The sequence below is a fragment of the Anoplophora glabripennis genome, unplaced genomic scaffold (genome assembly GCF_000390285.2).
Source record: "Anoplophora glabripennis isolate ALB-LARVAE unplaced genomic scaffold, Agla_2.0 scaffold802, whole genome shotgun sequence".
Lineage (NCBI taxonomy): Eukaryota > Metazoa > Arthropoda > Insecta > Coleoptera > Cerambycidae > Anoplophora > Anoplophora glabripennis.
The window spans coordinates 97,706-109,919 of record NW_019416891.1 but is presented as its reverse complement, the minus strand read 5'-3'; the positions used below and the strand labels follow the sequence as shown (position 1 = coordinate 109,919).

At 31.5% G+C, this 12,214-nt stretch overlaps 1 protein-coding gene across 1 annotated transcript; it reads left to right on the top strand.

Moving 5' to 3' along the window:
• Positions 1 to 3,691: 3,691 nt before the first annotated feature.
• Positions 3,692 to 11,410, top strand: LOC108910388 (ran-binding protein 9). Its single transcript, XM_018714975.2, has 5 exons — positions 3,692 to 3,713; positions 6,449 to 6,961; positions 8,614 to 8,753; positions 8,808 to 8,919; positions 11,259 to 11,410. The coding sequence occupies exons 1-5, from the start codon at positions 3,692 to 3,694 to the stop codon at positions 11,408 to 11,410; spliced, it is 939 nt and encodes a 312-aa protein (XP_018570491.2).
• Positions 11,411 to 12,214: the final 804 nt, after the last annotated feature.

The window sequence follows — 12,214 nt, the reverse complement described above, 5'->3', positions numbered from 1 at the left end:
ATATACATTATATCAACTAATAAATCTTTCGAAAAATCTAAAACATTTAAGATCCAAACGTTGAAATTACAATATAAAAGTACATATATATACCATCACTCCATCATGCATGTATTGTTCCGTTATCCACATGTACATGACCTTGAATTTGCTTTAGCAAAGCAGGATTTTTTAATAATCTGACTGTGTCGCTATTGCCACTGTCTCACTGTCTACTACCGTCCCCTACAGCTATCCGCAGAATACCCTGTATACTTTTTTATTTACGGGAAGTGAAAAGTACCCAAAGAAAAAACTGCTTATGCATTTAAACTATAAAAAATATTAATGGATGTATAATATACAGTGTGGACCATTTTGTTGACGCATGTATTGGTATCTTGGAAACTATAAGAGAGAAATTGGTTAAATGGGGAAAGTTTTAGACAGTTCTGTTGCTAACTTAAAGGCGCTTGCAGACCGGTCCTAGCTCTTCAGGTTTTTAGGTTATTTTGAAACAAAGTAAATGTGGCGGTTTCGAAAATTGTCTGTAACCTTTTTATTTAGATGAATTTTTAAAATCTGAAAATGTTTTTCAGAGCAAGGTTTTTCGAGAAATTTCACTGTATATTTACATTTTCACTGCGACATCATCACTTTCTTTTTTTTATGGAGATTCAATGATTACTAATGTGGTTTTTCTCCGTAAACATGTGGTTATTACTATCATTTTTTCACTCAACGCTATGACATTAACGATAAGTTTTTACAAAAGTTTGATACTGTTCTATAATAGTTTCGAAAAATTATGCGGTGTTGCCAGATTTATTAAAACTATTAAAATATTGATTTTTGAGGTTGTTTCTGAAATTTTTTCTTGTATTATATCATTGAAAATCCAAAAAATTCCTCTATTTACTCAGCTTAAAATTCAATATGGCGCCCATAAGAAAAAAGAAGTTTGATGACGGTTTCTCGCAACCGAAACGTCGCAATGAAAATCTAAATATACAGTGAAATTCCTCGAAAAAACTTGCTCTGAAAAAGTGTTTTCAGATTTTAAAAATTTCTCTAAATAAAAAAGTTAGACCATTTTCGGAAACACCATATTTAGTTTGTTTCTATCTCTTATATAGGGTGTTCCACCTAAGAGGGATTCTTCTGTAACTCTGTAACTGTAAAATTTACAAAAAATGGTTTTAATAAAAGTTGTCTGGAATCATATGGACCATGCAAAGAAAATATTTTTAGCTTTACAGGGTATTCCATTTCGCGTGGGCGCTACATAACTTTGTTATTTTAAATAGAACACCCTGTATATTATTGCGTTTTTGAATTCCTTGGTTAATATTAGGTAGAGTTTATTAAATGTACATGGTGTTTAAAACTTACCATTTTCGAGATAATCGGTTGTTTTTGAAAAAAATCACAATTTCAGCTCTCTAAATGAGACTATATAGATAGCGTTTAAATTGTAAGTTAGAAACCTGCAGTTTTCACAGTTCGTTGTGGCATAAATTACTCTTATATTGTTATCTCTGAGCAAAACATCTACGTTATTCAAACTCGGAAATACCGAGGCCTACATTTGATATTCTTACGAGTTGGAAAACTTTTTTTTTCCAAATGGCTCATGCAGAAAAAAATATTTTAATAGTTTTTGTATCTACACTGAATACTACAAACAATGTGTAAAGGTTTTGTTATATTAATTTATTTTTAAAAAGTTATTGGATATTAAAGATTTAATCTTTTCGCTTTGCGCGCATTCGCCATGGACTGGGATGTCGATACGTGATCGGTAAGTAAATGGCAAGCGCGACATATACAGTAACGCGTTTCGACAGTGCACCTGACTGCTCTGGTTATTAAATATATGATTAAATGTGTGGAGTGGTGTCAATAAGCATTACAATACCTTATCCTTATACCTATATACAGTAAATTTTTGAAGTTAAACTTATAATAACTATGGCAAATCCCTCTAAACCATACCATTACTGGCGCATTGTGCCGATGTGTGAAAATACATCGGTAAACATGCCAGAAAAAAATTGATTTTAAAATAAATTTATGTATACCTATAAATACGGTGACCATATTATGTACTTATTTAAGTAGGACAGTACTTACTTTTAAATAATGTCCTAATGTAATTTAAAACTTGTCTAAGGGCATGCGAATGTACTTCTTTTAAAACAGGGATTCGTTATATTTCTCATAAACAACTTTTACCGTTTATGTACAAATTTTTGTATGTGTAGAATAATTTATGTTTAGTTATTTTATGTATGTATTTTCATTGGAAATAAGATAGTTTTGTCCAATAAAAAGATATATTTTGCGTTTATAAAATATTTTTGCATTTATGCTAAATTTTGTACTTTTTTTTCTGAAAAAAGATATGGTCACCGTACCTATAAATCACATTTTCATACCAGCTTGCTTTTATTCCCCTTATTTCTGCCAAAGAAAATAAAATGTTTTTCGAAAAAACTCCGCGCAATCATCATGGAATCCACTCTCGGTAAATTGTCTGATTGAGCTTTAGCATAACCACGTTCGGTCATGTTACAAATATTCTTAAGAATTTTTAAAAAACTAAAAACTAATAATTATGATTATTTAAAATAACAAATTTAGATTCAAAATATTATTTAGGTAAGTAGTAAATAATATTATGCTACGCCCGGAAAGCTCACTCGAACTAAACGTCGTAAAAATAAATATTATACCTACACAGACTTAATTAACTTTGCTACACAGGCGCATATTTAGGTATACCTACATAATACAATGGAAACCAGTTAGTAAATATAACAACACATCAGTATCGTTATCGTATCGTAAGTAAACTAAAAACAAAAATAATAAATGTTTTTAAGAAGTAATAGGGTCGACATCGTTTTCTAATGTGGAGCGGCTAGTTTACTTACCGATGACGTCGCACCAATAGCAACTCGTTCTACGACACGCCCCTACAGGATGCTCATCTCCAAATTTCAATGTACGATTTAATCAATTTTCGCGTAGAAATTTTCACAAAAGATTTTATAATTAATAATTTTAAAGAAGGCCATATTTAAATATGTGAACTAATATAGAAAATCCGGCATGTGCAACAGGCCTATTGTCTTGGGTGAATGCAAAATTGAATGCCGTTTCGACTAATTTAAGGTTGTCCATACTTATCTCTAACAGATTTCCAGAACAATCATATTCTTTTCTAAAGTCCGAAAAAGTAGCTATGTAACAGTGTCAAGAAGGCCGTGCAATTGTACTAGTACAACGTCGATACATAGGATCCTTATCACATCCAATTATATCGAGAGTTACTAAAAGTATACTTTTAGCGGAGACTGGAGTTTTGTCAGGGGGCACTTGAGATGTTAAATCAAGATGATGATTTTTTTAAACGGGTCATGTTCTCCGTTGAGGCTACTTTTCATAAAAATGGTTCCAATTCCGGACAACTCATAGTCTTTGAACGTGTGGGCAGCAATTTTGAGAACCCATGTCATTGGACCATTCTTTTTTGACCAGCATCTAACTGGAACAGTTTATTTAAACTTTTTAACACTCTATAAGATTAGTTAGGCGACATTCCTTTAGCTACACTTCGAAGAATGTGGATGCCAGGATGCAACATGATGGTGCTCCACCTCACAATACCGCTGCGGTTCGTCAATTTTTTCACGAAACTTCCCGACAGATGGAATGGGCGCGGGAGACCAGTGAGTTGGCCTTCTAGGTGTCCAGATATGACAAGTTGCGACTTCTTTTTATGGAAAAGCAAAGTTTACGTTACACCACCAACTACTGCGGAACATATGTGGCAGTGCATTACAGTAGTATTTCAAGAAATTACACTAGACATCCTGACCAATGTTGAACAGTCCTTTAAAAACCGAATTCGTTTGTGTATTAATCAGAATGGAGGACACTTTGAGCAATTTTAGCTGTTAGTGGTTTACTTTTGTTTGTCAAACCACTTTTTAAACATGCCAGTAAATATTGACACTGTCAGTCCCAGGCCTGATAAAACGTGAGAGAAAAGTGGTTTTGCAAGGCCTTTTTGAGGCTACTTTTTCGAATTTTAGAAAAGAACCTGATTTTTCTGGAAAACCATTAAAAAGGATGGACAACCTTATACCAGTCGAAAGGGCATTCAATTTTGCATTTACCCAAAATAATTAATATGGGTCATTCCTTTTGAAAAAAAAAGTTTTTCAACTCGTAAGATTATTAAATGTAGGTCTCAGTACTTCCGAGTCTGAATAAGGTACATGTTTTGCTCACAGATGACAAGATAGAGTAATTTATGCCAAGAAGAACTGAACAGTAGAGGCTAACCTCTGTTGTACTTTTTCAACATTCAACAGGACTGGATCATTCAACAGGTTCATTCAACAGGATTGGAATCTGCTTAAGCTTAAACTATTCATAGTTTAATTTTGTTGGTATTTTGTTTACTTTGGATGATTTTAATATGTGTAGCAGATTGTCTGCTGAAGTAGCTGAATAAGAAAAAAAAGTAGAAATATACCATTTTTATTTACAATTTTATAACTTTTTGATATTATCTGTTTTAACTTTTCCAGATGTATCCTATCTTCTTTATATAGTGACAGTTGTATAGTTCAGCTAAACTGTCAGAGGTCATTGACACTGAAATTCACATACTAAATACATACAGTGCTTAAAAAAATGCATAATTGTTCATAAAAACTTGAAACGATTTTAAAATATATATATAGATCAGATTAGTATTTTAATTGATTTATTAGATTAAAAAAGAAAAGAATTTCAGATTCATATTCAGGGGAACACCTACTCTACTATTACCCTAAAAAACTGGCCACCTCAAGTTGCACCTTGTATATACAGGCTGTTACAAATTCGCTTCTCACTACAGAAATCCCAGAAACGGTAAGAGGTACGAAGTAACTTAAATGGGGGAAAGTTGTGTAATCAGGGGACCAACATTATGCCCCTAAAAAATCAAGGCTAACATGATTAGTTTTCGAAATATTTGACAAAAAAAACGAAATTTTAGAAATCCGTTTTTGTTTCATTTCAGCCTTGCTTGAGGTGATATTGAAAAAAGAAGAACACTTTCTCATGGCCACTTTTTGCCCTCTATCGAATGGCATAATCAATTTTTATATGTAATGTTTCGTCTCTCCAGGGCCATCGTCAACTTCATTTTTTTAAATACGACCCTGGAAATTTTATTACATTTTTTGCAAGCCTTCATGACCCCCAATACTGTACTGCCTTATCCCAAACCAGATTCAGATGTTTTGTCTCGAAAAATTCATTGTATTCGTTGTCGTCGTTCCAAAATCTAAATTTTTTATTTAGATTTCTTTGTTTATTGAATTATCGTACATTGTAAGTGTCGTTAGATCCTGTGAAATCCATCTAGTTATTTAAACTATTATCACCAGGCGTTTCAGTAAAACATTTATTATTATTAACTATTACCATCACTTTGTCACACATAACTCAATAAGTTGTTGTGTCAGAATTAAAACATTAAAATTTTAATTTTATTATGACAAATTAATTCTTAAAAATGCATATGAACAACCAAAAGGCCAACTTAAAAAAAATTCAGTAAATGTTCAAAAACATTTTCGTTTTGGCTAAGGCTGAAAATGAAGGTCAGCGTAATATTATCGGAATTTATTATATCTGTAACCGCAACTGTGAAAGGGCATGTCAGATGTATTTGTATGAATATCCTGAAAAAAATAGATTGGAATTTGTTTGAATTTAGTGCACTCGAGAAGCCTAGAAATAACTATAGACACGGGAATAAAACTCTAATAATGTTTTATTTTAATGCATTGTGGTAATAATTTAAAAACTAGATGGATTTCACGGGGTCTAACGACAATTATAGTGTAAGACAATTCAATAAACAAAGAAATCTAATTAAAAAATTTAGATAAATTTGGAACAAATACAATGAAGATGAATTTTTCGAGACAAAACGTCTGAACCTGGTTCAGGCTGAGGCAGTACAGTATTGGGAGTCATGAAGGCTTGCAAAAAAAATGTAATAAAATTTCCAGGGTCGTATTTAAAAAAATGATGGCCCTGGAGAGATGAAACGTTACATATAAAAATTGATTATGCCATTCGATAGAGGGCAAAAAGTGGCCATGGGAAAGTGTTCTTCTTTTTTCAATATCGCCTCAAACAATGCTGAAATGAAACAAAACCGGATTTCCAAAATTTTTTTTTTCAAATATTTCGAACACTAATCATGTTATCCTTGATTTTTTAGAGGCATAATGTTGGTCCCCTGATTACGCAACTTTGCCCCCATTTAAGCTAGTTTGTATCTCTTACCGTTTTCGAGATCCCTGTAGTGAGAAGCGAATTTGTAACAGCCTCTATAGTACTTTCCCTATTTATGTTGCTTGTAGCCAAGTATTTAAAATTAAACCTTTTTTTTCAGAAATTCTAAAATTAGTATTAGCTGGTAGGATGGGTGAGGCAATTGAAAAGACAAGTCGTTTATATCCAGGTTTATTAGAAAACAACCAAAATCTATTATTTATGCTCAAATGTCGTCAGTTTGTGGAGATGGTAAACGGATCAGATATAGAAATATGCTATAGAAAAAGTATAGGTGGTTATTCACCTAATTTTAATACCTCGTCTAGACCTAATAGTCCAGTTCAAACCTCCGTAATACAGTCTACAAAAAGTTTTAACAATAAGGGAAAGCAGACAGTAGAAGAAATGAATCAACAAAATGTAGCACATAATGGTACTAACTGTACAAATCAAACATCTATTATTAACACAGAAGACAGTGATGTAGAAATGTCAGAAGTTCAAAATGGTCACAGTGATGTATGCATAAACGGTAAAAACGGTTCGACAAATTGTTATCAAAATGGCAACAGTCATGGTGATAATATTCCACAGGAATTAATTTGCTGTGATAATGAGGATGAAGACATGGGTAAGGAACACTGAATTTTATGTGACATATATGTTTTTACATAATTAAGATATACAGGGTGGTGCGCTTAAGTATGGTACAAGCCTGTAACTTCTTTATTTTTTGGCCGATTTCAAAAATATTTATTTGGGAATGTAGGGTTAAAAAACTCTATCCAACTATGATACTGCTGTTTTTTTAATGCAATTCACGGCCAACTAGGATGTGTTTTCTTGACATCAAAACAACTGATTAGCATAAGCGATTTTTTTTCCAAAAAACAGATTACTTAGTCTCATTCAGCATCCCTTAAATCGTCTTACCACCCAAGTTTCATCAAAATCGATACATCTTCAGGCAAGCACTCCTTGATGTCGTGAAATGTAATACAAGCGTGTACCTTCTTCATTTTTCGGCCGATTTAATTTTTTTTTTATGAAATGTAAGGTAAAAAAACTATCTGACTGTGTTATTAATGCAATACACGGCCAACTAGTGCTCGCCTGAAGATGTATCGAATTTGATTAAACTTGGTGATAAGACATTTTAAGGGATGCTGAATGAGAATACATATTCTGTTTTTTGGAAAAAAAAATCGCTAATACCAATTAGTTGTTTTGACGTCAAAAAAACGCGTCCTAGTTGTCCGTGAATTGCATTAACAAAAACAGCAGCATTACAGTTATATAGAGTTTATTTTACCCTACAATCTAAAAAAAAAATTTGAAATCGGTCAAAAAACAAAGAAGCTACAGTCTTGTATCTTATTTAAGCGCGACACCCTGTACACTAAATTTCCTTTATGAAGAAATAGCAATAGGTAGTTTTTGAAATATTTTTTAATATATAAACATAAATTGAACTTAATTGGTATTTAATATAATAATACATATTTAATAATAATATTTAAAAAGTTTATTATACTATTATACTAGGTATCTTATTTTTTTTAGTTATATTTAATTTTAAACTGGAAACTATACCTAAGTACATACATTTTTTTATTTAAAATTAAATTCTCTCATCTGTCATGACATTGTAATGATCAAAATTACAACTTTTTGAGATATTTACGATTTTTCTTTATTTTCAAATATTTTTTTTTTTGGAATTACTAAGTACTAAACAGTCAAACCTGATGACTGACTAAACTTCATTTAGTTATTAACCAACTTTATTTTGATTTTTTATGTTAATAGGATACACCAAATTTTCATCAATGAACTAGTAAAAAATGTTAATATACTTTTGAAGAGAAAAAATCAACAAAAGAAATTATTTTATTTAATTTAACTTTTTTAAATTTAACCAAAAATTTAAATATATGTCTTACGGGTGGGTGATTCTAAACGACTTTTATTAATAAAACTTATAAAAAAATACCTAATATGAGTTTATGCTTTTTTCAATCTATTTTTGGTGTCTCAGATAGCTTCGAATTTCAAGAGGGTACATAAATTTTTACTTATAAATTAAATTCAATTAAAGTGCCATCTTCTCAAAGGAACATTTGAATAAAGTCGAACAAAAAAGTTCTGAGAGTGTTGCAGATTTAAGTAAAACACTGTATGTGAAATTTGGTAACAATAAGGGAATGTCCACAACTTAAGATTCAAAGAAGTGTTTTCATAATATGTATTTGGAATAAGTCTTAAGTATGTTTTTTTTTGCAGATGTTGATTTTCCCTGTCGTAAATCTTGTTCAAAACCAGCAGTTGAAAGAATTCTTGAATTTGGTCGGGAATTATACAGTATGAGTCAGAGGCTTAATCTTGACAAAAATTCTAGTGAATTGAATCAAAAAATGCTTGAGGTGAAGTATAGTTATATAGGGATTTTATAATTCATTAACTGAAACCTTTTACAGGATGCGTTTAGTTTACTAGCGTATTCAAATCCATGGGCTAGTCCTGTAGGATGGCAGCTAGAACCTTCACAAAGGGAATCAGTTTGTGCATCTTTAAATTCAGCAATTTTAGGTAAATACTTACCATTAATTTCATTTATTCACAAAAAATACAGCATAACTCTCTTTTGTGGTTTATCTCTACTTAAATTGTTTCCCCACTTATTTTGTATTTATTCATGTTTTAGAGCAAGGGTCGGCAACTGGCGGACCGCGGTCTATGTCCGGACCGCGGAAGGTAAAATACTGGACCGCCAAAAATTTTTTGAAAGTATACATTACTCAAATAAATTATTTAAAAAATGTTTTTTACGTTTAAGTGCCAACCTTATCATTTTTTCTAGTATTTTACAATTGTGTGAGTGTTTTGAGTTCTTAATGGTTAGTAAATAGATTAAATTTGAGTTCAAATGAAAATTTGTAAGAAATATGAATTTTTTTTCTGGACCTCGTTCAAAATTTTTAAAAGTATTCGGACCCCACCTAAAATTACTTGCTGACCCCTGTTTCAGAGGGTACAGATCTTTAAACTTTTGTTTATATTTTTTATTAAGAGAAAATTACTATAAACTATGTTTCATAATATAATCCTATTCTGTTACAAAATACTATTTTAGCTGAGATGTTTGAAACAGTAATTTTATTTCCTTCACGTTGGCAATCCCTTTTGGTAAAATTAAAGGTTATTCAAACAATAGAATTAAAGTTAAGTTAGAAGACAAAATTTTGTTTCACCGAGTGGTGATTGGTGTAATTTTTCACACTTTATTCATCCAATCAGTGATCACATTATCTCGAGCATAGACACAATTGAGGAGGTGATTTTCAAAACGCAGTTTTTGAAACATAACACATTTTGATATTATTACGTAATAATCATATGTGAAAAATTGTTGGTGCTATAAAGATAATAATAATTAAGTGTATTAATCACTTGACATTAGAATATATTTTTTGTGGTATTTTGTTTAAAACTGTTTTGAATACGAAAGAAATGAGTTTTGAAAACCAAAGTCGGGAACTGCGTTTTGAAAATCAACTACTCAATTGTTTGTCATTGTTCATTGATTGAATCATTAATATTGATTTTATTTAAATATCGTCCAAATTGTTCTCTGGTGTCGAATGCACGGATCTAACAGTTAGTTCTTAAAAGATCACAATCACAATGATAAATAAATACGATCTATGAAAAAAAAAGTTATGTAAAAACTTTTTGGTTTTTGAGTTATAGGCCTTCAAATTTAGCGTTTTCTTAAAAAATAATTACTCCGCCATTTTTTAAGTTGTAGAGCTGATCCTGTGCACAAAAGTAGTGAATTGTATGTACTTTAAGTGTGCACAAAGCAGGCACTATCGAACCATTAGTTCTGGCACAATTGCAATTTGATATTTTGGTACACTATTTTGCAAAACTTCAGGATGCGTTGGAGGTTGTCCGATTTTAATTTTTCAGCCGGATTTTAAAGGTAGAAGTATAATACTACAAAATGTATATTCTAATTTTCCGATAAAATGATGACGCGCTGGGCCGTTTTTGATCATGTTTGGAGAAATTTTTCACCTATTTCGCATTATTTTATCGGAAAATTAGAATATACGTTTTGTTGTATTATACTTCTGCTTTTAAAATCTGCCCGAAAAATTAAAATCGGACTACCTCCAACGCATCCAGAAGTTTTTCAAAATAGTGCACCAAAAAATTCAAATTGCAAGTGTTCCAAAACTAATGGTTTGACAGCACCTGCTTCGTGCACACATTCCCAAGTTTTGTGCACAGAGTCAGCTCTACAACTTAAAAAATGGCGGAGCAATGAATTTAGAAACAGCTAAATTTTCCGATTTTTCCGGGTTTTCTTCGTTTCCAATTATCCAATCGGATCGACCTCTCGTTTTATTCATATTTTGATTCTCTCCAAATTATCTCTTTATAGCATTTAGATTTGCTTCATTAGTTTAGGTTTTATAAGCAAAAAACTAAAAAAATGCGTTTTTTTGCATAAAAATGTTTACACAAAAATTGGGGTATGAAATATACAGGGTGGTCCGAATTTTATAAATATTGGTCTGGAACAACCCCGTTTTAGAGATACAGAGTGTTGAAGTTGTTACAAAAAAATTGATTTTTTGTTTATATCTCCGGAATCTATTAACCGATTTCGATAAAATTTGGTACATTAAGTCATTGTAAGTAAGAAGAGAGTTAAGTTTCCTTCGAAAAGAAGATAGCGGTTCGGAGTTTTCTGACGATTTGAGCAAGAGAAAGAGAGAATCGATGGATAAAGATATATGTATTTAAAAAAAGTAAGTTGATAATAAGATCACCGGCAAAAAGCACTACAAGCAAAGAGCAACAAAGTGGCAATATGGAAGAAATCAAGATGTTTGATGTTATGATGAACGAAATTAAAGAAATGCGAAAAGAAAATCATGAATGCCATGAGGAAATGAAGGAGATGAAGCTAGAAAATGAAAGAATGAAGATGGAAATAGAAGGATTGAAGAAGAGAGTAGACCAGTTAGAAACCATAGAAAAAACAGTAGAAAGATTAGAAAAGGATTGAATAAAGAACAATTTGGTGATAACGGGAATGAGATTAAAGGAGGATAAAGAGGGGTTGAATAAGCACTTTAGGCACTTTTTCAATTAATGTTTGGGCATAGAAATAGAAATCAAAGCCGTACAGAAGGTGAATGAAACAATATTTGTGGTGGAACTGGACAGCTTTGAAAAAAAATGAAAATCATGAAAACGAAAGGCAAGGTGGAGTATCTAAAACGTGACAAAATATATATAAACAGTGACTTAACGATGGAGGAGAGAAGAATACAAAGGATTATAAGGGAAAAAGCTAAGCAAGAAAAAGATAAAGGAAACAATGTGACAATTGGATACCAAATTTAAGAATTAATGGCAAAAGATGGAAATGGGATAAGACGAAAAAACAGCTCCAGGAAGAGATACAGGAGACAAAAAACTAGAAAAAAAAGAAAAACGCTAACTATAATAAAGAACAGGCAACGGAAAGGACTACGAATAGGGGCAAATGAAATAAATAAGAAAAATAGGATAATTAATAGTGAGATAAACAAAGAAATTAAAATTGGAACCTGGAACGTGAGAGGAACTTTTGAGGAGGGAAAATTAAAGCATATTGTAAATGAATTAACAATGGATAATTTTGACGTAGTTGCACTACAAGAAATGAAACAATTAGGGGAACTGGTAATGGAAATAGGGGGCTATATATTTATAAATAGCGAGGGAAAAGATAGACTACTGGGCACAGGGTTCCTAGTAAGGAAGGAACTAAACGAGTTAGTAGTACAGTATAAATTAGTTTCAAATAGAATAGAAGAAAACTTAA

Bases quoted from the DNA above. Each gene is read 5' to 3' on its own strand.
- LOC108910388 (XM_018714975.2), top strand. From the start codon at position 3,692: ATGGAATGGGCGCGGGAGACCA. The intron at 3,714-6,448 runs GTGAGTTGGCCT...CTTTTTTTTCAG, and splicing joins GGAATGGGCGCGGGAGACCA to AAATTCTAAAATTAGTATTA. The intron at 6,962-8,613 runs GTAAGGAACACT...TTTTTTTTGCAG, and splicing joins TAATGAGGATGAAGACATGG to ATGTTGATTTTCCCTGTCGT.